The sequence below is a fragment of the Plectropomus leopardus genome, chromosome 20 (genome assembly GCF_026936395.1).
Source record: "Plectropomus leopardus strain MGB_pleo_1.0 chromosome 20, ASM2693639v1, whole genome shotgun sequence".
Lineage (NCBI taxonomy): Eukaryota > Metazoa > Chordata > Actinopteri > Perciformes > Serranidae > Plectropomus > Plectropomus leopardus.
In genome coordinates, this window is record NC_142195.1 from 1039172 (window position 1) to 1062350 (window position 23179).

Sequence of the window (23179 nt, forward strand, 5' to 3'; positions counted from 1 at the left end):
TTAGACTGCTATTGGCTGCGTTAATTTGCTCTATGGGGCTTTAAGCTCAAGTAGAGCTTTCACTAGCCAACTAGCTATAAATAACGAGTTCATTAACCTGAAAAATAAAGCTGATTATTAGTTAGATTATTGTAATGCGATGCCACAGCATGTCAAACTTCGAAAACAAGCTGTGTGTTTCCTCTGTCTGGCACTACCATGTGTGATAAAAATAGTGTACACAGTTAAATAAATAGATAAATACATGTACATCTCAATGACACAACTGGATCTAATTAATATGTGAAAATGATCTCATATCAACAAGATGGTTTCTCATAATAATGAGAAACGGTTAAGTTGGACAGCAATTATCGCTCTTTGAGAAGGCAGAGGTATGATGGCTCTCCCTGATTAATTGTTGAGACACTGGGTGATATTCATGTATTGCATTAGTATGTGTGTTATTATTTGGATTTAGTGAATAACTAATCAGATGTCCTGATGTATGTAAACATATATATATATATATATATATATATATATATATATATATATATATATATATATATATATATATATATATATATATATATATATATATATATATATATATGCACGATTTAAAACTGATGGTGACAGATGATATGTAAAGGTAAATGACATCTATAATATACTGTAATGGGAGCAGTGGGTGTTTTGGTGTTACAGGGTTTTTGACTGTCTATAATTGATGAAAGTGTTCATCAGAGTGACGGCCTGTGGAATCAAACTATTCTGTAATTGATGATGATTTTTTTCTGCAGTTTTGTTTGTTCGTTGTTCCTGTCCTGTTTGGTGGCTGATCCAAACCACACAGTGATGGCTGGGTAGAGAACAGACTGGATTACTGCAATGTAGAAATGGATCAGCAGCTTTTGATAAAGGTTAATCTACCTGAGCTGCTCTGGGAAATACATCCTCTGTTGGGCCTTTGTCCTGATGGTGTTGATGTTGGACATCCACTGAAGGTCCTGAGAGGTCCCAGAAACCTCAAGGATTCCACAGCAGACACAGTGTGGCTGAGTATGTTAAAAGTGGACAGTGTTGAAGTTTGAAGTCATCGCCACAGTTTTTAGAGTTTTAGGTTCCAATTTGTTGTGCAAGCACCAGAGGGCCAGCTGTTCAACCTCCTGTCTGTCTGCTCATCACCGTCCTGGATGAGGTGGATGATCGTTGTGTCATCTGAGAAACTGAGGAGTTTAAAAGCCGTTTTGTGCTGCAACCATGCCTCAGGAGGTAGAACGGGTCGTCTACTAATAGGCAGATCAGCGGTTAGATCACTGCCTATTCTAGGACATCCATGGTGCATTCATGGACAGGTGACACCCTGCCATAAAAAAGTACTTTGAGTGGTTGGAAGAATAGAAAGGTGCTACACAAACGCAAGTCCATTTACTACTTACCATCGTGAGGCACAGTCACTAGTGTCGGGGTTAGAGCAGTGGGGCAAGCACACAGCCCTGAGGGTAAACAGTGCTGATGGACTGGGTGAAGGAAGTGATTTTCCCCAGCCTCACCTGCTGCCTCGACTCTTTAAGGAAGTCTGTGCTCTACTGACAGGTGGGGGCTGGTACAGGGAGCTGGCTGACAGGTGGGGGCTGGTACAGAGAGCTGGCTGAGTTCAGATTGAAGGATGTCTGGGATGATGGTGTTGAAGGTTGAGGTGTTACAGATAAGTTCAGTCCCACATTGACCGCATCATCCTCTGCCCGTTAGATAAACTGCACAGGTTCCATCAGGGGTCCTGTGATGTCCTTCAGGTGGGCCAACACCAGTCTGTCAAAGGCCTGGCACCCTGAGACGTCAGGGTGCCAGGCCTTTAGTCAGTTAATCCACTGATAAAGTGTTTCTTTTTGGCCATGAGTGTGGTGCGTTTGCAGCAGGAGGAGATTCACACAGCTCTCTTGAACATCTGTGTGAATATGGGGGTCAGCTGGTCAACACAGACTCAAAGGCAGGAGAGAGACACATTGCTGGGGCCTGGTGCCGTCCTAGTCCTCTGTCTGTGAAAGAGCTGCCACACATCCTCTTCAGAGATCCTTAGTGCAGGCAGCAGGTCAGTGGGGGGCGAGGGGTGAAAGTGGGTGTTTGATGTCAGAGCTGCTGAGTGGTGTGAGTGTGGGCAAACCTGCAGTAAAAAACATTTTGGTCCTCGGCCAGTTGATGAGTCTCCACAGAGTGGAGGGATTGTTTCCTGTAATTGGAGATGTCCTGCAGGCTTCTCCACACTGATGCAGGGTCATTCACTGAAAACCTGTTTTTCAGCTTTTCAGAATAACTGCTTCTCTGACCTTCTTTGTCAGTCAGTACATTTGCATGATGTTAGGAAAAGTCAAATTGTTGTGTTAGTCCGACTAAATCTGGACTCACATGTAAACATGCTGAAGTTAAATTTCTCAAAGTCAGACTAACACACCTAAATAATGTAGTTGGGGGTCGATTTACTCTTTTATGTATACGTCTCAAATTGACTTGATATGGTCTAGGCATTGTGTACATGCTCCATAGTCCATAGTGCTTTGACCCAGAAGTCGAACAGCATGAATTCGAGGAGAGTCAGGAAAAACAAAAGAAGAAGATGGAAATGAAACAAAACAAGATGAAGGCATCAACATGGCGAGTGCTAGAGCAAGAACCATACATAGGCGGAGACACAGACAAGCAACCCATTCGCCGCTTGCTAATTTGTTTGGTTTGTGACGTAATAGGTCAACCAGAAGAAGGTCCAATATCAACTAGCTGAAAGGGGACATATCTCCACTTACTGTGGAGGAGTCAGACATCAATAAATGGATTCTCCCCCATTGCTTGTACACTGGGACAAGCACAGTAGTCAAATTAAATGGCCTAATGGAGCTATAATCATAGCTCCACTTGACTGTGCAAAACCTGCTAACATCTGGCTTTTAAATGCAATGACAATGCGTACGATCGGCATTCACACCCAGGTCAAATGACTGCAGTAGTCGGTAGTAGTAGGTTTTTATTGCCTCCAGCTCCGATTGGCATTGATGGGAACACAGCACCCGGGTGAACCTGGTAATTTCAGCTCGACTGGTGAGACGCAATGACATGCCATCATTGAGTACCCTCTGTCTCCTCCGAAACAGCACTAAAACATTATTCCAAGTTAGTCTGCACAGAGTTTGAAAGAGAGAGTGAATAAATAAGAGATAAATAAAGAAAAAAAAACACTGAAAAGTTTTCAAAGATCTCTGTCCATGCTGCTGTCTTGTTACCCTGTTCTCCTGCCTGTCTGTGATATCGCACAGACACACCAACAAAACAAACAAAAAAACCCCAACATAAACGGCGTCGCTGAAATCACAGCTCACACACAGACAGCTGCACAGAGCACAGCACCATCTTTAACGTGGCTCTGGGTTCATCCCTATTTATTACCCAGACCTACATCCAGCCCCTGGTTTGTTCCTGCTGCATTACATCACCCCAGCCCACTCCAGACAAACCCCTCCAAACCGCAGCACAACACAAGAAAGGAAAATAAAGGAAGTGGACTAGCCCTCTGCAAAATGTCCTCATGGAACTTATCACTCAGCCCCCACTGCGCTGGCCTGTCCACACACTTTACAAACACCTCTATGCAGCGTTCAGCGTGTGTTTATCACAGCCTCCTCACCTCCATGATGACTTCAGAGAGGAAAGAGAGGATGGAGAATAAGCAGGAAATGACAGAGGACACCGGTTTGGTTGTTTGTGTTGTCAAGCCAGCCAGTTCTTTCACCAACCACATAAAAATATAATCAATCAAGTGGCAATGCAGAAATCTACTGTTACTGAATTAACCTGCAGAAAACTCTGGCTGATCATGTCTCATTCTGCTGGTCTGCATACTGCACTACAAATATGTTATTTATCAAACAGCGTCTCATCTTTATGCTCATAAAGGGAGATGCACACAAATGATTAAATGGGTGTTCTTTTTTTACAGCACATCATAGCATCTTGTGACATGATGTGTTTTGTTAATTGTTGCTGTGTTTTTATTAATGTTACAGTGTAGTGTTGTGCTCTTCCTGAGGTTTCTACCATTCCCCCTCGTTAAAGGGTTTGGGGGTGGGGGTGTGGGGGGGGGTTGACACTAATGCATGTAGTTCTACCACATGTGTGTCTTACCTGCCAAGTCTTCTTTAGAGGAAGCAATGCGAGGGGAACTGTTGCCAGGTTCAATCTTCAGAGACAGCCTGAAATACAAACACTTCCATCAGACACACCAGCACAATGCTGATAATTATTCACGAGTGTCCAGAAGACACTGCTGTGATACAAACTCCAGCACTTTCATTACAGAATTAACCTTACAGAAAATGATGCAGAAAGTTTAACTTTTGTCTTTGAACCACTAACAGTGTATCTGAGTAATTCACAAAGCCAAACACAGACCATTTTACTGAAGCCTCAATGTATTTATCTAAGATAATTCAAGAACTAGAAACACCACCAGTTGTACGTCTCTGTGTATCTGCAGCTCAAATATGTGTCACCAATTCAGTATCTGTTTCCCCTTCTGTTCCTGAGACGTGATGTAGAAATTTAGACATTTGTGTCCCCCTCAAAACAAATGGAAATAACTGGGTACTTGAAAAAGGTGAAATTCCCCTTTTGTGGCAAGAGGCGGTTATTGCAGTTTTACCAAAGGAAGGTAAAGACAGACTAGAATGCTCCAATTATAGGCCAATTAGGGTACTTAACCAGGACTACAAGATTTTCGCCTCTATTCTACCTAAGAGACTTGACAATATTCTCCTGGATATAATCAATTTAGACCAGACAAGGTTTATTAGACAGAGGCAAACCAGGGACAATATCAGATGTACCCTACATGTAATTAATCACATAAAACAGAACAATATTGAAACTGTCAAATTAATATTAGATGCCGAAAAGGCGTTTGACTCTGTAGACTGGTCTTTCTTATATAGAGTGCTATTCAGGTTCAATTTTCATGAAAAATTTATGAAGACAGTAGAAGCATTATATAACAAACCAACAGCTAAGATAAGGATTAATGGATCATTATCAAGTTCATTTGATCTAGAACAGTTGCTGACAAGGATGTTCCATGTCCCCACTCCTATTCGCGCTTTTTATAGAACCGTTTAGTCAGTGGATAAGACAGAGTGAGAATATACAAAAATCCCAATCCAAAATCCCAAACATACAATTTCAAGATGTGGACAGAATAACATCAAGATTCATTTGGCAGGGAAAGAAACCTCGGATAAAATTGAAGACTCTTCAGATATCTAAGGAGAAAGGAGGTCTCTCTCTTCTAAATTAAAAAAAAAAAATTCTACAGAGCAGCACAGACAAAAATTCTGGTTGATATATACAATCCATTCTACATAGCAAAATGTAAAGTGTGATAAAAAAATGTGAAAATGTGATAGAATGCCAGGTATCAAGCGATTGATTCAGATTTTATACCCAACAGGACCAACACAAGATTTAAGAAATGGGCTGAAACCAGGCTGGTCAAATACAGTGATCTCTATAAAGATGGAGTGCTTAGAAATTTTCAGAATTTAAAAGCTCATTATGGCCTAACGAACTTAGACTTCTATAGGTTTTTACAAATTAGACATTATACCGAGACAACAATAGAAAAGGAAGACTTGGATAAGACAAACTCAGGTATCTGAAGGTCTTTTTAATGGTAATAGTCTGACCAGAGGCCTCAGGAACATCTAAGAGCTGTATAATGGGCTAAATGAGTTAATCTGAGAGGACACAATTCATATAAAGTAAAAATGGGAAAAGGAAAGGAAAGGAAGTTTCACAATACGTTCAGAAACATGGGAAAATTGTTAAAACAACAATGTCAAAGTACATCTGCTTTGTCCTGGAGAGAATTTGGGTGGAAAAACTTAATAAGATTCTATAAAACACCTGTGCAACAGCCCTTCTTAAGTAAAAATATTTTTTGTTTGAGGGTCCTGTGGGGAGAGAAAGGCAAATCATTATCATGTATTCTGGCAAGTCCCACTGCTTCTGAATCACTGGACACAAATTAAAAACTTTATGGAAAAGGTACTTAAGGTGACTATCCTGTTTAGTTTCGAGACATTGTGCATGGGTTTGAGACCAGACACTGTTAAGGGATATAAATAAATAAATATATATGTTTAACATTATGTTGATTGCAAATAAGAAGGTACTTACGAGAAAATGGTTGACAACAGATACACCTATGGTCGAGGACTGGATCAACGAAATTCACGATATTTTTGTGATGGAGAAACTCACATTTGTTATAAAACTCGAACAGGATAAGTTTAAAAGCTGTTGGGCATCTTGGACTAAACATTTATCCTCATTAGGATTGGTTTTCACATGATCGAAGAAGATATACTTAAAACATCACTTCCCCTAAGTTCATTTTGAGCTACTCAACTTTTAACGGTTCATAGTTTATTTGTAATTCTATTGTTTCTTTTCTTAAGTAACACATATATGCAGCCAGACTCCCTTTCAAATTGTCATAGTCAAAGATTTTTTTTTCCATAGTTATTGTTGCCCCCACCATTATAATTTATTGTTTATTTATCTATTTAATTTTAAATTTTATTTATTTTTTGTTGATGTTTGTTTGTTTTTGTTTTGTTTTCTATATTCATTAGTTTTTTTGTTGGTTTGTTTTTTTGTTGTTACTTTGTTTCCTTCACTTTTTTTCTTATGTTTGGTTGCTTCTCAGCAACTACTATTGTTGTTGTGGTTGCATACATGAATGATTTTGCAACACAGATTTTTTTTATCCTTATTCATCTCTCTTGAATTTTTTGTCCAAAACAAAAACAAAAAAAGAAAGAAAATGCCAGTATGCTGTGCTGTACTAATTTGATTCCAATAAAAACTTTAATAAAAAAATGACAAAAAAAAAACTGGTTAGGTTAAGGAAAAACATCTTGGTTTGGCATTAAAGAAATACTTTTGTCACTGAAGATGGGGGTCATCCATGGATCGGAAGGAGGTGGCTCGATCCCCTGCTGCTCCAGTCATCATGTAGAAGTTTCTTTGGGCAAGATACTGAGCCCCAAAGCCCTCCCATGGTTGCTCCATCAGTGTGTAAGTGTTTGAATGTTAATAAACTGAGCAGCAGGTGGCACCTTGTACGGTAGCCTCAGCCACAAATATATGAATGTGTGTATGAATGGGCAATTGTGACTCATTGTGTGGAAGCACTTGGAGAGGTCAAATGACTAGAAAAGCCCTGTACAAGTGCAGGTCCATTTTGTTCAAAACAGGTGATATCTTAACTTCCCTGGCAGAAGTAACAAAATAAAATGAATGAAAAACAAAAGAGTAGAACACAGTGGCTCAACAAAATGCTAGGACAAATTTACAACCACTGACCTGTTGTGATAACAAATGACGCACACTTTTCTCCTGTGGGCTTTTAACAGAAAACAACATTCTCTTTTCAATCTTAAATTAGCTCTCAGTGCCAAAAGACCAAATACATTATTTTCACAAGAGCCAGAAATATTGCAGATGAGGGTTTGCTTATCACCACGTTGAAATGACACAGTATTGAAAGGGTTTCAGAATACAAATACCATCTGGTTGAGTCAAAAACTTTCATTTAAGTTTCATATTGACATTCTTGCAAGTAAATAAAAAAAAAAAGTTGGATACTTGTACAGAAACAAATTAAATTTCCCTTTGTTTTGTATGAAACAGATCAATGAGGCCATCTTTTTATCAGTCCTGGATTATGGTGATATTATCTGTAGACATGCTTCTGCCTAAACTCTCACTTCACTGGACTCAGTTTACCACTCTGCACTCAGCTTCATTACTGGTAACAGTTACTCCACATTAATGCATTTCATATGATGAGGTGGGATAGGGACCTTTATCTGTGAGAAGGGATATTCATTGGTTCCTTTTCATTTATAAAGTTCCCTGTTCATTTGTAAAGTAACACACCACCATACCTCAGCACTTAATTTAACTGGTCACATAATAATTATTCTACACATTCAAAGGCTTACTTACTGCTCAGTGTTCCCTGGACAAATAATGAATTTGGAAAAATTGCTTTTAGTTTTTCTGCTGCATCTACCTGGAACATCATACAACATGCATTCACAGTCATCACATTAGTCACTATGGGCCAGTGTAAAACTATGATCACCAATGACTCGGCCTGTTGTTGTTTTTTGTTCTTTCTTTGTGTTTTCTGTGCTCTCGACATCATTGAAAAATGAGGGCTTGCCTTCAATGATCCCTCAAGATTTAAATAAAGGTTGAATGAAGAATGAAGGAAAAAACTATAGTATTCAGCTGACCTGTTCCAAATCAATAGTATCATTCTCTATTGTTTAGATCCTTTTGCATTTAAAATGAATGCTGATAAGAACACAAGTTCGTCCAAAATTAATTCTGCTTGTAAATTTTAGTTGCATCATGTAAGAGTTTGATCCTTGTGATGCAGGCCTATTTTTTCCACTTCATCATCCATGAAAACTGGAGCAACATTTTAGCATCATTTACTGCTCCCAATAGTGCCTCCATCATGTTGGAAGCTGTCAGCTGACCTCAGAGTGACTCTTGATTTAATACTGTGTTGACTGACAGAGCTGACAGGAGGCTCTGGGGACTCGCCCACACACATGTTCTGCTACTCTCACATTTCAGTTTCAATTCAAAGGCTAAGTGTGGAAAGTTTCCCCTCTGACTGATCTCAGTGTGTGCAAGTTAATGATGCTGTCTGACAGGCCCTGCTCTTCCTACAGCTCCCCACAGGCAGCAAACATTTAGACAGACTTTCTGCAAGGTGAATAAGTCTCACAGGAGGAGGACAAAAGACTGAACAATTGATATGACTATTTATCAGGAAAATTCTTGTTATTCCTTTCTGTTTTGGAGCATAAAACAGCAAAATTAACTAAAAAAGTAAAAACCACAAATCTAGGCAAATGTGGGTGTCACCACAATATTTACTTCTATAAATTTACAAGTTGTCTTTGAAGGGTTACAGGCCTTCAAATATTGATAGAAGCAGAACATTTTGTTAGATTACTACATAGAAGGCTTACTCTGCCAAGACAGATCAGTCAGACAGTCATACATGATGTGGTGTTTAAGTTTTATGGTACTTTTATTGTATCGTTGTAAATTGTTTGTCTTTTGTGCTGATTTGGATGTGTTTTATTAATAAATTTTGTGTATTGTTATGGATCATCTCAGGGCAGGTATTGCAGTTAGCTTGGACTTCAAATGCTGTGGCATGTGGCACTTTCAATGTCTATATACATATAAACATTAAATCAAGAAGGGAAAAAACCTGAGATCTAAAAATCAACATTTCAAGATTAAGTCACACATGCTACGCTGTTTTTGACACATATGTATACAGTACATGTATTGGCTTTCTCTTGCCTCCATAGGTCGTGTCCTCTAAGCCCATGTGGGCTGGCTATCTTTCGAAATATGATACTTGAATAAAGAAATATTAATTCATTCACAAATTGTAATAACTCTTGCACTTAAACTGATCAGAAATGTAATCAAACCCAGTTATGTAGTAACTTGACCAATAATGTTATAAAATATCCTCACTTATATTATAATAACATTTCAATTTTATGAAACAATGCCTTTCACATTCTTCATCTTTTCAAAAGAGATGATGTCATAAAATGTCATTTCAGTCAGGGTATTTTAGAACATTATTGGTCAAGTCATTACATTATGGAGTTTAATTACGTGTTAAATCAAGTTAAGTGCAAATTTTATTACATTTTCAGACATTATTTTTATTACATTATTGGGTGCCATATGTCAACATTAGAAGTATCATTTGATCAAGTGGTGAAGAGTCATTAAGACAGTAATAGTAACCATAAACTACAGGTCATAAAAGACACATTGAGGCTGTGTCAGTGAAATTAGACTATACTTAACTGAGAGGCTTGTAAAATCAAATGTCAACTTGCAAGAGGTAAACTGTCAGTCTGTCAAACTGTCTTGCTTCACGTCTGCCAATACAAACCCAATAAGTAATTTCATAATAACATTTATTATACCAGCAAGAACCTCACAGTTATCAATCATTAATAATCCATTCATTTACGTTACATCGCACCCCTAACTGCTATCTGAAGAAGGTGAGACAAAGAAATATAGACCAAGTATAACCAGAGCCCCAAACTGGAGTCCTTCCCTGGATGTCAAGCACTAAATCCAAACTGTCTGGAGCTGCAGCAGTGAGCCACACCTCTTTCTGAACAGAGGATCTGAGATGCTGCCAGAGAAAGTCATCACCTCCTGCTGAGCGAATGAAAACCCAGCAGAGAAAGACAGAACTGACTGCCTGTTGTTTCCTATCCTGCCTCCTGTGCATTGACCCTCATCAATTATACACCCACTTCCATGTTCCCATGTGTGGTGGAAAAGCATATGTGGTGACCAAGGTGGACAGGGTCTTTAATCACTGAGATGAGACTTACTTGAAGTTGTCATCCTCTACAAACTTCTGGAGTTCCTCTATGTAGCGAACTGACAACAGATACTTCTGGACATGCGGCAGAGTCACCAAGTTATCTGAAGAAAAAAAAGGTCACTTTATATAAAACACTCAATCTGACAGTCCTCAAAACTAAATAAGAATTTACAAACAGACACTGGCTCAATGATAATAGCTCTTAAACTATCTAACTATCTAACTAAATCTGTCAGACTGCTATGTTTCTGTCCTGCTATTTATCAGTCTAGATTGTTTTAGTGTGAGTTTGGGAATGTTGGATATATTATGGGATGCCCTTTTAATATCTAATCAACAGGGCTGACTAGAAGCAGTTTAGTTTTCACGGTTAAGAGGTGAAAAAAAATCAGTTTTCAGTCTTTCAGACCTGAGTCCCCCGTGATGCCAAATACCAGTAGCAAGCAAGTAGTGAAGCATTTCTACTAGATAATGGAGATATTGTTACTTGTTTCTTACCATAGTTACATGACATCTGCAGGTCAGAGATGACCCTCAAGAGGTTGTTCATCTGATTGGTCCTTTGCTCTGTCTCTATGATACTGTCAGATGCAGGATAGGCTGAGTCAATGTAGATCATGTCCAACAGGTAGATCCCTGGAAGACACAACACAAGACAGCACTCAGCATCACTGAGAGAATCCCAGCACAGACACAAGCTTTGCTTTGACAAAATTCCTTTCCTATGGAATACAGTTCTAACGGCTGTAACAGTGTGCCTTTGCTTGTGACTGATCTAAGCATGATACCATGATCCACTTCAACCTCCTTTGCGCTGCAATTCCTTCTCTGTTATATTTATTGTTTTCTATTTATCTGTCTAGATAAATGTGTTTCTGTTCAGCAATTTGGTCGCTTGTTGATGTTTCTAAATGTGCTCTACAAATAAACTTTGACTTGGCTTGACTCCATTGTGCTAAATTGGCATAATCTAATTTCATAACCATAATCAATGCATAGAGATGAACATTCTCATCTAAACAACTAAGTGCTCATATCCTAAAATGTCAGTGTTCCCTGTAAGTCCAAGACAGAATGTCACTTGTACTTCAGTAGTTGCATACAGTCCACTGCATATGCAATAGCAAGATTACACTCTTACACTAAAGATTACACTCCTACACTCAAGATAAACTCAAAATTACTCTCTTAGTTTAGCACATTTCATCTCAGTTAAATAGTGATGGTTTATATTCAAATTTTTCTTTTTGACTGGATGCAAGGAAAAAAGGCAACTGTTCCAGTCAGGGAAAGATCTTTGACAAATGTTCCAAAAGCAGCCTGAATCACTTTCATTGACTCTGATGGCATCAATGCTTTGTCTCTTGAACCACAAAGAAAAGCTAGAACAGAAAAGGTACCAGAGGCTCATGCACTGATATCCAGACATGGAACCAGACTTTTTTTTTCTTTTCTGGAAACATTTAGTGGCTGACATAGCATTTTTAAAGGGCTTTGGAAAAGACTGGAGGGAAAAGATGGACATGTTCGGGAATGTGCATTTATAAAATTGCAGTACTCCAATAGAGTGAGGAGCTTGTCAAAACTGCATCTTTGAGGACAGTTCCAGTATGGCGAAACAGTGTGAAACACATGTATTCACTAATGTCATTAGTATGTTTTACTGGAAGATTACTTTCCTACAGTGAGTGGTGTTTCCACCAACAAGAAAATCAGTACTTTTACAGAAAAAGCCTAATTGAAGAAAAATGGATAGCTTAGACATACTATGCATGGTTTAAAAAGACACAAAACCCATCAAAACTGGATCATTGTGGAACTCAGTTGTTATCTGTACTAAGTTTATACACATTATATCATTAGTAAAAAAATGTTGAATAAGAAAGCAAAGTATATTAGTGTTTGATTCCTTAACGGACCAACAACCAGAAAACATAATGCCTTTGGCCACGGCTATCACCTGCATGGAGGCATAAAAAAATAAATAAATACAGACGAATATGTTTATTTGTGTGTTATTTAATCCCACCACCATGATAAAGATTTTTTTTTTGCTGGAGGGAGAATAAAACCATTTTTACACTTAATGAAAAGTGCCAGTCTGCGGGGTGAGTTGTGCAATGAGAAACATCTTCAGTAGCACAAAGAGATACAACCCACAAGGGATCAGACAGCAGGGGTCAGAGGTCATGCAGCAGAGCTCAGGAATGCTTGGCCTGTTGCACTCATCCTGAGAGGACGATACTTGAGCGCCTGGGACACAAACACACAGCTGGTTATCACCACTGTTGCTGCTCAGCTCCTCAGCTCTGCTTCACTCACACAGAGCAAAATCATCTACCAGCAGCTAGCTGCCATCTCCCACATATTTCCAAGTCACTCTGCTGGAGTGACTGTGTGGCACATCATGTTTGCCATGCTGCTCAGTGTGTGGTCTGGCTGCCTGTTCACAGAAGCCAACAGGTCCTGTGCTCCTGCTAAAAAGGCTGTGGCTCTTTCCAGTTCAGCGCTGAACTGCAGCAAAGAGCTGAAGCACAGACAATCTGTCTGAGGAGCTGATCAGCAATGCTTGTCTTGGCTTTTGTGTCATCTTCAGTTGAACATGTGAAGCTGTTTTCTGTTCAGGGTTCAGAAGTTACTGCTGCGGGGCTGATGCCTCCATCTATGAGCGGGGTGGAGACCACAACACAGCTACACAGAGTTACTGCCATTTAAGAAAATTCAACACGTCAAGTTCAGGACCTTTAGCTGTCCTGGTTCCTCATCCAGACATCCTGTCAGTGCTGAATTCCAATGAAAACCTTGCTTTGAACCTAAAATCTGTCTAATGCCTTTTGAGATATCTAACCATATGAGCATTGTTCCATGTTATCACATGCAAAGAGTAAAAGTGTAAACACTGAACATGCAACAAGATGCATAATTGAACTGAAAGATGAAGTTATTTAGTTAATTAACTGATCAACAGAAAAACAAATCTGGTTACTATCAACACAAACTCTGATCTATTATCTTCTTTAATGTGCAGATTTGCTTCTGTTTTCTACAATTAAAGGGATACTTTTCCAATTTTCAACTAGCTACAAATCAAAACAATGGGGGTAGTATATGTAGGTACATGAACTGTGAGAAACCAGTGCCAAAATACATTACATCACCCACCAGCAGGAGCGTTTATTAGCCTGATGCAGCGTGGTGCATTCTGGTAGTTGTAGGTTTTCTACCTCTTGAGCAAAAGCATAATTTTTCTCTGTTGCACCAGTTTCAAATATTCTGCATGTTTCTACTGCAGTTTTATTAAAAGGTCATCATTCCAGCAGTGAAATAATTCTTAAACAGTTAAACAGATTGTCTGGCTTTTGGACTGTTGTTTAGGACAAAAACCGAAAATATGAATCGAGATGTTGCAACTTAGGAAAAAACACTCATCCCAAAGCTCTATGACCAGACTCGATAAATAATGGTTAATACACATTTTTAACAATAAATTTCCATGAGTTTTCGTGACTTTAAGGCAAATTTTAAAGACCATACACTCTCTGAAATGACATCAATACTTCTAATCTGTTTTTCTTCATTACTATATTGTAGTTTTTTAAAATATTTATTATTAAAAAAAAATGAATGTGGAACAGGATTAGAACTGAATTTTAAATATAATCAATGGACTGTTTATTATTTATGAGAGGGGAGGTATGGTGGTGCAAAAGGAGGAGGCATGTCAAATAATTTTTTTAAGCACAGAGGAGGGACTCATGTTTTCTATTTTGGCTTAGGGGAGAGGCATACAACTTTAAATGACTGGATTTTATATTTATTTTACCAACAACTGTTAAAAGACAACATGTCTTCCAAACCCACAGACCTTTTTTTTATCAATTAAGCATTTTTAAAGAAAATAATTGGGTGTTTTTTTCTCTAAAACATGCCTCCCAAACCTGTGGGCACGTTTTGTTTTTTGTTTTTTCTTCAAAATCACCAAAATGACTACTTTGCTTATTAGCTACAGCATATGTGTGTACAGTGTTGCTGGGAGAACAATAATTTAGCCCTTAGTACAATGTGCAATTATTAATTCTTAAAATCCCTAAATGTACTGTTAAATACTAACTTTGAATACATTTGAGTTTTGTTTTTGTCAACAAATAAACTGACCCTAGATCTGCCAGGTATTATGCAATCACACGTCCACTTGCTGTTGGAACATCTTTGTGACTATATTTCAGAAATTTTCCTCCGTTTAAATGGGTTTTAACTTTTTCTTCAGCACTTTATGTGAATTTCCATTCATGTTTGTTCAGAAATTCGAGTTGATTTATAAAATGGAAAATAACAGACACAAGTGGTTTTGGAGAAATTGTAACGTAATTGTAACTGTAACTAAAAAGAGGATGCAGTGAGGAGAGGTCAGAATCAGAAATACTTTATTGATCTCCGAGGGGAAATTGCCTTTAGTTACAGATGCTCCCATTCTAAAGTCTAAAGGTGTGGATGATTATGCAGAGAGCAAGTAGCTGTGCTGATGATACTGTTTTCGCACAGAATAAACCCCCCACCAAGAAGTCGGTGTTGGTATCGGACTCATTTTCCAACACAACATGCAATGCAGAATGTTTCGCAAGATGGCGTGACAGTTCAGGACAGCTCCACATGTGAGCGCAGCCACCATCTTGTTGCCTGAACCTGCTGCAGTCAGCCTGGTTAACTCATGTTCTGGCTCTGCAGATAGTTCTACCTAAAATGTGATAATTAAATGTATAGTAGAACTGTATAGTATATAGTCTTATAGAGTCCAGTTAGTTTGTTTTCAGCACCCTGGCAACACTGTCTCTGCACAGTCAATACAATAGCTGTTTAGGCAGTGATGGCGCTTACCACAGGCAATATAGGCAAGTCAGGTGGATGTCTGAGGACCCTTTTTCTGACTGTCTGTTTACAGTATGACCTGCTATCAGCCAAAAAGCCACAGGAGCATATGAACTAACGCCCAAAAAGACAAGTCAAAACAGAAGTATTACACGCAACTGTAGAGTAGGGTTACTTTCATATTGCAAAATCAATGTCATTCTAAGATACCCTTTAATGAAGAAATTATCAGAGATGTTACCCAGTTTGTTGTGCGTCTAACTAGCCGAATTAAAATGAACTAAAAGTCCTGAGAGACAAATGTGAGAAAATGACATCTCATTAACAAGTGGAAAGCTATGATTTCATCTTTAAACCTGTAAAGAAGAGAAGTGGAGAGCAGGGAATAAAACGCAGGAAAATCCTTCATCACTAATGATCACACAGCGAGTTTACAAGATGTGTGCAGGCCGTGTTATTGCTAACATGTAACACAGTAAAGGCTCAACTGATGAGGGCAGGGGAAGATGGAAACCAGTTGTGGAAATATTGAGGAGCACCTCCGGCAGCGTTTGGCCAGATTTCAAAACTTGCCTGTAATGATGAGAGAAATAAACTATAAGTCTGAAGCTTCACTATGGCTAACTAGCATGTTGGTAACAGGACAAAATGACTAGAATCTTATTAAAGACATCAAGAAGACAAATGGCACTCTGATAAAGAGTAGCCTATACAAGACAATGCACTGCTTTAATTCCAAGATGTACACCTGCTCATCTCACTCTGGACTGGAACCCCTCCACTGCCGGCTGCATGTTTCTCCACATTACACCCAAATCCCATTGAGATGTTCTGGCTGTCCATGATATCAGCTGTGCTAGCAGCTCCAGCCTAAATATCACATCTGCATTACACAACAGAAAACACTTAACAAATATTTGCCGATGATGTCATCCTAATAGACACAGGAGTGCAGGGTGTAATGTGTTTCAGCTGTGCTCGGTCTGCAGAGACCAACAGCTTTGCTTCCTGTCTTCCTGCTTCTCTGGCGCAGAGCAAAACCAGTCACAAGGTGTCTACCAACTCATTCTGTCATTCAGACGGTCTCTCTGCCTGTCACTCAGCTACAATACTGCTGCCTCACCATGCATCACGCTGCTTCAGCACACAAACAACAAGATATTGACTGTCTTTGTGTGGATATCTGGAAGATCTGTCACTGGATTCCATTTAATTAATCTGTCACTGGATTGCTGCTCAGCAATCAAGTTTCATGTTCTTTTGCATACTTATTAATATTCTTCAGTGCCTTTTTTGTTCATCTGTTACTCTGGTAATGCTCATATCAATCAACCAGTCAGACTTAATAGACTTTTCCTACAAGTACACAAGCACACAGACAAAATAGCGAGACTTTGTAAATATTCAAAGCACTAAAATAAGTGTACTTATTAAAACCAGGATCTGAGGAAATGCTACCATAAGTAGGGAAACACCAGAGGCTAAAAATTCTATATAAAAAGATACAAACAAACAAACAAACAAATAAATAAATAAATAAATAAATAAAAATAGTCTGCATAGCAGATGAAAACTAAACTAAATGATATACCATCAACATATAGTATTGCATGACCGACGGGGAGTTTAAAAGGACTCCTTAACGGCCAATCAATTCCAGGCCGAAGCGGCCATTGCTCAGTGAGTTTTTATAGTTTCTGTGCAGTAAGTTTGGCCCTGGCTGCTGCTGATGTTACACAGCAGCCTGTCAGACCGGGCCAATCTAATGCTTTCAGTATCAAGGCGGTTATTCCCCCAGGCTCAGTTGTATGGCATCACATCATACGGAAGCATTTAGGAGGTGGACTGTTTGCCTGCCCGATTTTGCAGATTTTCTTGATTTTGGATTCATTTTCCTTTGATATTTGTGCTTTCACCACAAGTGAAACAGTCAGCTCAATAGTTAAATTATTTATTTTTTTTGTCTATTTCATCTGTGTTTACTGATATTACTTCCTAATTTGTTGTGTTGTACACTGTAAAATCTGACAAGTTGATTTTACTTAAAATAATCTTTAAAACTGATTACCTTGAAAAAGGAAAGTAAATATAACTATAAATCTTAATTTATGTTTACTTTGTATCCAAGTGTTAAGCACTTGTATCCAAGTGTTAAGTAAGTGTAAGTGTAAGTTTGATATGTAGCTGTATTGACTTGATTCTGTGAAGTTGTTACACTAAAAAATGACAAGGGAAAATACCTTGTTCTTTTTAAGTGTTAGCAACTTCAGTAAACCAAGTTAGTCTGACTTAACTTGATCATTACAAAGTGGATTTGGCATTGATGAAGTTAGGAGATCTCCCAGCTCTGTTTTCTTAACATGTTTAAGAAAATACAAATACAACTGACTAGTTTGCAACCAGCAGTACAGATATGTTTATATATATAGCACAGTAAACTTGTTTTACTGAAGTGGCTCAAACTTCACAAAACTAAATATAACTAAATTTTAAGTAAACTTAACAATTAGATAAAAAGTAAACAAAAACAAAATGAATAGTAATAGTTACTTACATTTTTCAAGGCAATCAGTTCTCTAGATTTTTTTAAAGAAATATTAACTTTAATAACTTTAATATTAACAGACAGAGTTAATACCTTTCAAACTCTATTTGTAAATTACATAGATCAAAGATTTGGGTCTGAGTTTTAGTCATTAAAAATACATTTATTTGCATAATGATACTGTATCTATAATGCACCCACAGCAAGCAGGAAACTTGATCTGCTCCATCAAAAATAGACAAGGTGTGCATTTATTTAAGATTCTGAGACACTTCTGCAACATGGTGCAGCGCTAATACTGAAATTACAAGAACTGTCTACAGGGTCTGTTATCATCCCGAGCAGCCACCTGGTGGAGATCTGTGCTCTGCTGAGTGCATGTTCTACTTTTGTTTACTGATTTTATTTTCTTTCTTTCTTTCTTTTTCCCTTATGCGCCTTTCTTTATTACTATTATTTTAATTTGGAGTGTGTGATTCCCCACAGACCTGTGGATGAAACTAAGTAAGTTAATCCTTAAGAGATCCTAGCGACATTTTGTGCCATTCAGGTTTTCATTTTCAAGCCATTTTGGCTGTGTTGAATGAATATAGCTCAAATTTGCCTGACGTTATTTATTTTTAATAGATTTTAGAATAGTCATCTCAGTTCCTTAAATTAGCCTAAAATGGCTACATAAAAGCCAAAACATTTGATCCTAACAACAAGAAATGTCCAATGGAAAACCATTGAAAATGCCATTTTTGATCCCACATCTTAACATAAACTAATGCATTCCTTTATATAATATATATTTATATTAATATTTAATACGTATATTTCAGGTTGAAGTAGTTCCAAAAGATCCTCTTGTTTAAAGTGGAAAAAATCCATCCGTCCATTTTCATCCGCTTATCCAAGGCCGGGTCGCAGGGGCAACAGGCTAAGCAGACCACTCCTGCAGTCCCTCTCCCCAGCAACACTTTCTAGTTTCCCCTGGGGGACCCCAAGGCGTTCCCAGGCCAAACAAGATATATAATCCCTACAGCATGTTTTGGATCTTCCTACTGGTAGGGAGACGCCCAGGAGGCATCCGGACCAGATACCCAAAACACCTCAACTTGCCCCTTTCGACGCGAAGGAGCAGCGAAGGTGCACCCTGCGGAGGAAACTCATTTTGGCCGCTTGCAACCACAATCTCATTCTTTCTGTCACTACCCAGAGCTCATGATCATAGATGAGGACTGGAACAAAGGTGGACTGGTAAATCATGAGTTTCGCCTTTTGGCTCAGCTCCTTCTTCACCATGACAGTCCAATGCAGCTCCCGCATCACTGTGGATGCCGCACCAAACTGTCTGTTAATCTCACACTCTGTTCTACCCTCACTGAACAAGACCCTGATACTTGAGCTCCTTTGTTTGGGGCAGCAACTCACTCCCAACCCAGAGGGAGCAGTCCACCGTTTTCCGGCAGAGAACTATGGCCTCAGATTTGAGTGTGAACTCGACTGCAAACCGCCCAAGTGCATGCTAGAGGTCACACTGTGTTTGGGCCAACAGAACCACATCATTCGTAAAAAGCGGAGACGCACCTCTACAGGGCATAAACCGGACCCCTTCCTCCCTCCGGCTGCGCCTTGAGATCCCGTTCATGAAAATCACAAACAGGATTGGAGACAAGGGAAAACCCTGGCGGAGGCCAACGCCAACTAGGAACATGTTTGACTTCACGCCGAGTATGCGGACACAGCACTCACTTTAGTTATACAGGAACTGGATGGCTCGCAGAAGCGACCCCGGCACCCCGTACTCCCACAGTACCCCCCACAGGACCCCCCGAGAGACGCAATTGTAGGCCTTCTCCAAGTCCACAAAGCACATGTAGATCAGATGAGCAACCTTCCACGACCCCTCCAGCAGCCCTGCTAGGGTGAAGAGCTGATCCACTGTTCCACAGCCCGAACGGAACCCGCATTTTTCTTCCTGAATCCGAGGTTTGACAATCAAACGGAGCCTTTCCAGTACCCTGGAGTAGACTTCCCCTGGGAGGCTGAGTAGTGTGATACCCCTATCATTGGAGCACACCCTCTGTTCCCCACTTTTGAAAATGGGAACCACCACCTACGTGACCTTTTTTGGCATTAACACCTCAAGTTTGAGGGGTTTTTTTTAAATCTGACACTGCGAAAAAAAAATAACAATGCATCAAAATCATGTTGCTGCCAATCACTGACCCATCTCAGGGCTTAAGAATAATAATCAAATACTGAAATGTATTTTATGGATTTTTTTTTCCATAAAAAACATTGGAGCTATGTAAACATACTGGCCTTTAAAGGGTTAAAATCCCAAAAATATAATAAATGTTTGATATGTGTATTTTAGGCTGAAGTAGTTTTAAAAGACTGACTTGTTTAAAATGGAAAAAATATTAATATATAATATTTTTACAGCAGATTTTAGTAAGCTGACATATTTTGGTGTTAGGACCTCGAGTGTTTTTTCTTTTTTAACAATGCATCAAAATCAATGTTGCTGTCCTCAACAGTAAAGTAAGTCATTTGTGTCTTTAAAGAGTTCACTACTTTATCTCTCATGTGTTCCTGGTCTGAACAAATGCGGAAAAACGGTTCACAGGGCGCTGCCTTCTCCTGATGACCTGCTGCCTGCCAGTGTCAGCTGTGGGTCTTTAACAGGCCCATCCGAGCACACTGTGTGCATGAATAGAGAGGACAGAGAGTGGAGACAGTCCCAAGCTGGGGCATGTCCTCCTTTATGAGGAACAGGAAGGAAAAGACACAGGATTGCATTACATTCTAAAGCCATTACAAGAAAATGCCAAGAATGTCTCTTAGTTAAAACAGACAAGGAGGAAAAGCCAGAACAAAGAGGAGAAAAGTCATGGCTCTGCTATTATGCTCTGATGCATCTGCATGTGGTCTGAGGCATGTTTCAATTCAGCATAAAGGCACTCAGTGAGGATCAGAACACTTCCTTTTGGGATTTGAATAGGTGATGATGTTATTGCACTGTAGAGAGCCTCTTAGTTTCTTTTGTTAAATGTGATGTTGACTTTTGGATCATTATGAAAAATCTTTGAATAATACTCCAACCACCCCCCACTCCACAGTATTTCAAAGAGGCACTTTCTGATTAGATCAGAGTTCATTTTAAACTACAAGGGTGACATTAAATCTAAAAACAAGTTTTTGGAACTGAAATAACAGCACAAATCAACAAGAGCATCTCTTCCCTACGAGTAAAGTTTCTCCACATGTCTCAGAGGATAACCATCCTCCTCGCCCAGCTGAACCTCTGAGAGAAAGGACACTCTCCGAAATCCACAGATAAATGCCTGTCAGACATTATATGTGATTAAAAACATAAAGTCACTGAACATTTATTCAAAGTGTTTGTCAGGTGTTATGTAACCAGTAATTACTATGACAACATAACAAACTCCATCCAGACTCCACCTCTGCTTTTGGCAAACAGCCTGAATTGACAGTCCCTGCCTGGTTTCACAGATAAACATCTCAGCTACACAGTCTGTGCGCGAGTCATCTCAAAGAATGGAATAAACGGACTGAAAATAACCCATTCAAGCTCTCTCTTCCTGTCACAGTCAGGGATCATAGAGTCTGAATGGGTCTTAAATCCAGTCTATTCTATTCACTTCAGGAGTTTTCCTTGTTTGTTCTGGTCGGTCCACCTGACTGACCACATTACTAACAAGTTAAAAAAAACATCTGCCGGCTGCTCATTGTTGTCCAGTCCAACTTCTCCTGACTTACAGGCAGAAACTAAGACCTGATGAGTCTATGGTAAAGACTGTGAGGAGATGGACCAACAACATGAAGCTGGCCTGCTTTGACTGGAGGTTTTGATGCTGCAGCTACAGATCTGAATGAAGTCACTGACAGTAGGTGGGTTTCTATTAACTCTCAAACTGCACAAACTGAAACTGCAAATATAAAATACACCTAACAGAAACATAACAATTTACAGAAAAATTCCAATTTTTCTCAAAAAAGGTTTTTTTTGAGGTGATATTTCGGGCGATTTGAAAAAGCCATATTATGCAAAACTGCAATGGAAACACTTTTTTGGCTTTTCTAGGTCACATGATGCTATGACTATGTGCTTGTCAGTAGGAACTGGCTCCCTCATGATCCAGCAGCAGCTACAAGAGGTTTTATTGCATCACATAAGTCTCAAAAAATTTGGCGGATCATGATCATGTATGTGAATGATCATCTGGAAGTTTTGAATCCACAATTCCTTCTTTGAAATTGTGGACTATAACCTCCCAGAAATCCCTCATTTGCCGCTCCCACGTAAAAAGGGGCTTGCCTTTCCATCATGGCTCCATAACACGCCTACGTGGCCTTGGATTGAAAATAATGACGGCTATTGGGTGGCTACAATAGAAATAAAGTTGCTAATGTTTTGAACATCCATCACCATGCTTCTTGGAATGCTATCGCCAGAGAAGTTGCGGAACATCACTCAGTTGAAACGAAGCCATCTCGCAAATGGTGTTTTATTCACATTTCGAAAATATTGCTTCATTTTTTTTGCAATAATCTATAATGTACATCTGCCTACTGTGACATCTTGTATCTGTAGTCTTTATGAGAAAGTGCATGTAGACTTAAACCTTCTGAACAAACAACAATAAACTGATTTACAGCAACACTCAGACACGTCATCATCAAAGAGACATGGGGGCAGACTCCTGTACATCCAGACCACCGACCACAAACACACTGACAAATTACCACCATCAGTGTGGAGGACCTTGCAGGACACTATCGGCTTTGGGAGGCCACCCCCACTCTTGTTCCCATTTTTCACAGGTTCAATTTTAAGATCTAAGACTTTTTTTGATAACTCAAGATATTTTTCTCTCAAGATTTTGGTTGCAAATTTGTTAAAACCTATGTTAGTGAGCACCTTTCCTTTTCCAAGAGAATCCATCCCCCTGATGGGTGTGGCATGTCAAGAGCTGATTAAACAGCATAATTACTACACAGGTGTGTCTTGGGATGGTCACTCGAACATGTGACGTTTGATCACAAAACAAAATGCTACAGATGGAAAATGCCATGAACATGCTGACAGCAGGAATATCCACCAGAGCTGTTACCCCTGAACTGAATATTTATTACATTACCATGACACTTCTAAGACCAATGTCCTTTCAGTGCATTTAACAGAAAATCCAACCATCCTCACAACCTCAGGCCACATATAAGCACACCAGCTCAGGACCTCCACATCCAGCATCTTCTCCTGT

General features: G+C 39.2%; 1 protein-coding gene across 2 annotated transcripts in view; it reads right to left on the reverse strand.

Moving 5' to 3' along the window:
• The window catches only part of LOC121959529 (ras-specific guanine nucleotide-releasing factor RalGPS1-like), an 85180-nt gene that overhangs the window by 23362 nt on the left and 38639 nt on the right, over positions 1-23179 (reverse strand). For both annotated transcript variants that reach the window (XM_042508883.2, XM_042508882.2), the window contains exons 9-11: positions 10988-11125; positions 10497-10590; positions 4159-4226 (exon numbers count right to left, since the gene is read on the reverse strand). In XM_042508883.2, coding sequence (XP_042364817.1) covers positions 4159-4226; positions 10497-10590; positions 10988-11125 — 300 coding nt within the window. The remainder of the gene's footprint in view (positions 1-4158; positions 4227-10496; positions 10591-10987; positions 11126-23179) is intronic.